This window comes from Sebastes umbrosus, chromosome 1, assembly GCF_015220745.1.
Source record: "Sebastes umbrosus isolate fSebUmb1 chromosome 1, fSebUmb1.pri, whole genome shotgun sequence".
NCBI lineage: Eukaryota > Metazoa > Chordata > Actinopteri > Perciformes > Sebastidae > Sebastes > Sebastes umbrosus.
Genome location: NC_051269.1, coordinates 28663682 through 28669211, shown reverse-complemented (window position 1 = coordinate 28669211; position 5530 = coordinate 28663682). Strand labels below are relative to the sequence as shown.

The 5530-nt window shown below is 39.3% G+C and overlaps 1 protein-coding gene across 7 annotated transcripts in view; it reads left to right on the top strand.

Annotated features, from left to right (window-relative positions):
- Positions 1-1078: 1078 nt before the first annotated feature.
- The window catches only part of LOC119495758 (inositol 1,4,5-trisphosphate receptor type 1), an 85311-nt gene continuing 80859 nt past the window's right edge, over positions 1079-5530 (top strand). For 5 of the 7 annotated variants that reach the window (XM_037782564.1, XM_037782543.1, XM_037782557.1 and 2 more), the window contains exons 1-2: positions 1080-1443; positions 2683-2794. In XM_037782564.1, coding sequence (XP_037638492.1) covers positions 2703-2794 — 92 coding nt within the window. In that variant the 5' untranslated portion in view covers positions 1080-1443; positions 2683-2702. Of the gene's footprint in view, positions 1444-2682; positions 2795-5530 lie in introns of those variants that run through there. The other 2 variants (XM_037782526.1, XM_037782520.1) reach the window with 2 other exon arrangements.

Sequence of the window (5530 nt, the reverse complement as noted above, 5' to 3'; positions counted from 1 at the left end):
AATGCAAAAAAAAAGGGAAGGTATCAAAAACACATTATTACTTTGCAGTTAAATAATTAACAATTATTTTATTCTAACAGGAAGAGTAAAACATAGTATAAAACAGTATAAAATCTACTCAGTGGTTGAATGTAACTAAGTACTCAAATACAATTTTGAGGTACCTGTACTTTACTTGAGTATTCCCATGTTCTGCTACTTTCTCTACTTTCTACTCAACTTCATCTCAGAGGGAAATATTATACTGTTTTACTCCACTACATTTATCTGACAACTTTAGTTACTTTACAGATTCAGATTATTAATACAAAATATAATCGCATTACAGTCAAATTACACATATTACTGGGTGCATTCCATATTTAAAACACAAATATTGACAATTTATATAATTATTATAATTATTATAATTATTATTATTATTATTATTATTATTATTATTATTATTATTATTATTATTATTATTAGTAGTAGTAGTAGTAGTAGTAATGTTTTTTTGTGGTTTAACTACAAATTATGATTAGGGATTGTAAATATAGCAGATGCATGTTGTTTTAATGAAAATGAAAATGAAAATACCATTGAATAAAACCATACATGTGCTGTTTTTTAGAGTTTATATCAGATTAGGAGAGTACAAATCAAGGCTTTTTTTGTTTGCTTTGTTGGTTTGTTTGTTGGTTTGTAGACTGTTGTAATTACAAGCAGTGGATTGCATATATGAAAACAGCCTTGAAAAAAGGAAAAAAATAAAGTATATATATATATGTATAAATGATTAAACTACAAATTATGATTTAGGGATTGTAAATATAGCAGACGCATGTTGTTTTAATGTAAATCCTTGGAAATACCATTGAATAAAACCATAAATGTGTGTTTTTTACAGTTTATATAAGATAGGAGAGTAAAAATCAAGGCTTTTTTTTTTGTTTGCTTTGTTGTTTTGTTTGTTGGTTTATAGACTGTTGTAATTTACAAACAGTGGATTGCATATATGAAAACAGCTTTGAAAAAAGGGAAAAAAAATAAAGTATATATATATATATTAAAAAAAAAAAAAAAAATCAAGGCTCCACAGTGGGAGTGATAATAAAACAGCCTGGATTCCCCTGGTGGTGGGATGGGACCACATGGACATCATTTCCCAGCTATCAACACTACTATTGCGCTTGAGGAGAAGAAGAAGAAGAAGTGGCAGAGAGCCAGGCAGCTCAGCAGAGCCTCAGTGTTTCTGCCTGCCTCAGTGAGCACAGCCTCGGAGCACCGAAAGGCGAGGAGAGGTGATAGAGCTGTCACAAAGAAACAAACTGGATTCTTATTACTACAGTCTGCTGACGGCTGGATCTCACCCTCCTCCTCCTCAGCCCGGGTGGTGAAGAAGAGGAGAGACACACAGTCATGTTGTCCACAGAAAGCTGAGCGTTTCACCACGACCCCGAGGTAAAGTAGAAAGTTTATACCATCCTCTCTCTCCACTATCTCTATCATCTCGTAGCGGAGGAGGAAGAAAAACATCTAGTTCTCTCCTTAAATGGTTAACAAAATGCTCCCAGCTCTCATGACCGGCGCTTGTGATAGTCCTCGTTTGTTGCACACAGCAGTGAAACAAGAAAACAACCGAGGAAACGAGTCAAGATAATTTCGGTTTACTGTGAAACTGTGTGATTGCGGATGTCGAATCAAATGACAGAGTTTCATGTGTTTTATTGGTCGGATAAAGAGGTCTGTAAAGGAAGATGTTGCACTTCTGCTGACCATTTATGTGATTTATGTCATTGTTTTGTTTATTTCTGAATTTTGTTAATACAACTCTGACAATCCATGGCACACACATTTGGACTGATAGATATCCCACCCATGACAATACCCAGAGGGCACTCAAAAAAAAAACAACCCAAAAAACAAAAACAGGTGTAAAAAAATAAATAGAAATAAATAAAATAAAATAGAAATAAAATAAAATAAATAAACAGACGGCTGTCAATCAAAGCCACCACTATTAGTTTGTTATTTTATGATTTATCAACCTCAGTCTGTTCAAAAACAGACAGATAACTTGAGGGAAGTGGACCTGATGACCTGTTGCAGGTGCATACACCTTCCTGTTGACTGCAGCTCCTAATCATTAACTGTCCAGCCCTGAAACACAGCACAACACAAACAGGTTAACAGTAGACCTACTGTGTCATCAGAGAATTTCCCTCCAGCTCCTATATGCAAATCCTTGCAGCCAGAGAGGTATCGGTGTAGTCTCGACCTCACAGGAAATCCTCTCTTTTATTAAAATTGCACTGCCACCTAACTGGTAACTCTGTAGCTACATAGATTTGTGTGATTTTGTTATCTGCATATGCAAAGTCACAGATGCATGCTCAGTAATTATGGGAATCCACCAATGGTGATACACAGCTGAAGTTGAAATAAATGTACATTTTCTCTTAAACATTACAGATACTATCATGACAGAATTCATTTAGACTTTTGTGATAGTAACGTGTCTAATATTGGGAATATATTGCTAATTTTGACTATTTTCCTCTGCTGTAGGTGTTCCCTATAGATACTATCATGACAGAATTCAAAATAAGCATGCTCCTGCTGCTTATTAGACTTTTGTGATAATAATCTGTCCAATATTGGGAATATATTGCTTATTTTTACTATTTTCTTCTGCTGTAGGTGTTCCCTGTGTGTGAAACATGTCTGATAAGATGTCCAGCTTCCTACACATCGGGGACATCTGCTCCCTGTATGCAGAGGGATCCACCAACGGCTTCATCAGCACCCTGGGGTATGTCCAGCTCGCTGGCTGAACATTTTGTGTGTGGGCACTGATTCACACTTTTTCTCTGTTCTACTGCCAGCTGAGCCGTATTTGAAAAAAAAAAGGAAGTCACACTAGTCGTGGTGGCTGTTGACCATTTTTAGAAAGTTACATTTAGTGAGAACTAACAAAAAGAACATTTCCTTTGGATTCTGTGTTTGTGCGTGCCTGATGAACGTTTGTTTCCATGCATGTGTCGTGGGCATCACGTCCCACTGTCGGCGTCAGAATGGGAGTCAGTAGTTAAGGAGAGATAAATGAATGTAAGTTTGCAGTTTATCCCACAGATGAAAGCTGTGGAAACAGTGGGAGGCCTTTTTAAAGAGGTGCTTTGGTCATGGTTGACCCCGCCACTGATAGCGCTGGGAGAAAAGGAAGTATAGGGGCGGCAGATGCACAGTTAATGATAAAGTGTGTGTTTGAGAGAGTGTGGCAGGAGTGGGTGTGGAGGGCAGAGTTGAAGGAGGAAAAAATGCTGAGGTGGTGCTGTGTACAATACCCAACCCTAATGGTAAACCTCTGTTTAAAGCCACTTATTCACCCACACAGTTGCAGCAATGTTGTGTTGTTTTTGTGCATTAGTTTTTATCTCATATTTGGAACACAATAAAAGCAATTTTTTAGACGCATACTGATCATGAACTCTATTTGTAGGGATTGCAGAATGGCCTATAGAGCATTGATATATTGGTCTTAAGATACCACATAATGATTCACACTTGTTGCATTTAACCTTTCCTCTTCTGATCTGAATGTAAACGGGGCCAAACGAGGAAGCTTGCATTCATGTTTTGCTTGTAGAAACCACAATATATTTATAGGAAGCGTGCTGTATATTGTGTCTAGCATCTGTAATGCTATCCGGACTATCAGCTCAGTGTCTCTCTCTCCCGCCTCATGAAAGATGGAATGACCTACAGCAAAGACGGAGTCACTATAGAGATATTGTTGCCTTTCTCGAGTTCCTGCGCTTCCCACGTACACACACACACACACACACACAGACACGCAGACATACATGCAAGTGCACATATTTGTAAAACTGTCATGACAGATTTGGCCAGGAGCCATCTTCTCCACGCACAACCACCAACTCGGCAGCATTCTCCAGATCATCTGCCCTTAGAGGAAGTGATCATATTGAGAAGAAAGAAAGCTCTTTGAGCATTACAACTTCCCCAGCTGAGCAGCGTTCCCAGCTCTTGGTTGGTAACCAGAGACACGGCTCTGTGTACAAATTAAAGGTTAAAAATGTTAAAAATGCTGTTCTTATTCCCAGGGCATCAAATACTGATGCTTTGTCACGGCCGTCAGCGTTTGATACCACCGCACAAGGCACCCTTTAGCGCCGGTATGCGACACGCTGGGCTTTCCATTAAAGTGGCAGTAGGCAGTATGTTTTTGGCATCATTGGGAAAAATTCAATAATAATTTTTCAGCATATTGTAATTCAAGTGTTCTGAGAGATAACTAGACTTCTGCACCTCCTCATGGCTCTTTTTTCAGGCTTTAGAAAATCTAGCCAGTGACGGGAGACTTTGGCCAATCACAGGTCATTTCATTGAGAGAGCGTTCCTATTGGCTGTGACCGTTCCTTCACCAGATTTTACAATGGTGGCGGCGTCACAAACTTTCTCTTTTTACAGCTAAACCGTGCACTACAAGATGTTTCTGAAAACATTTGAGGCGAGAAATAGGCTTTAACGTAACATAATATTGATTCATATTTGATCAGCGCTGCCTAGTTTAACCGTTTGGTCGGAGTTTGCGAGTGATTGACAGCCGGCTCTCATAGACGGCAGCTGGACAGCGGACCTCAGATCAGCTCTTACTGCTTGTTTTCCTCCGGTATGTGAAATCTTGCAGATGCCGTTAGGAGCACCGGAGGACACAGAGACACATGATACCTGTTTCATGTACTACTGTCACGATATAACGTTTATAAAAATAACTTTTTTAAATCATATTTAAATCTCGCCTTCTTCAGCTTTAACTACAATGTAAACCCATCTGCGGCAACAAGAAACGCTCAGAGAAAGGGCTGTGGTGATGTAATTTAAAGAGCGAAAGAGACACACAAGGCAGGAGGGAGCTGAAGCGGATGGATCCAACAACTGAAAAGTGACACAGGGGGCTGACAAAGCGTCAGTATGTGATGTGGTGGGATGAGAACATGTTGGTTTAATAGGTGTAACTGGATTAGTTTTAGATTGTGTGCATCAGCCACACATGCAGATGACTGTACACACATACTGTATGATTTCTTGACTCCCGGATATTTTCTCACTTTTTATCTAAGTCTGCAGCCTGGTTCCTTGAGGTGTACAGACTGGAGCAGTAGACAGGTCTGTTTGGACAACTGTAGACATTCCCCGGGAAAAGGCCTGAAATGGATGTGGGATTTGGCCCGTGTCCAGACAAGTGTTATTCTAAGCCAGTAAAAGTTAAATTTGTCACCAGAAATTCCAGCCTGCCCACAGGTCATCTAATCCAGAATGATTTCATTATTGTGTGGAGCCGCAGACAAGCGTATTCATGCTGCAGCTATGCGAGAGCTCTCAATGAAAATAGGAAACACCAGCCGATTTTTGTACATGCAGAAGCTTTTGTTGGAATCCTTTGTTTTGGCCACTATGTTTTACACACACCCAAACCAGTTTACACACAAACCCACAGGGATTATAGAGTGGCAGTGGCATACAG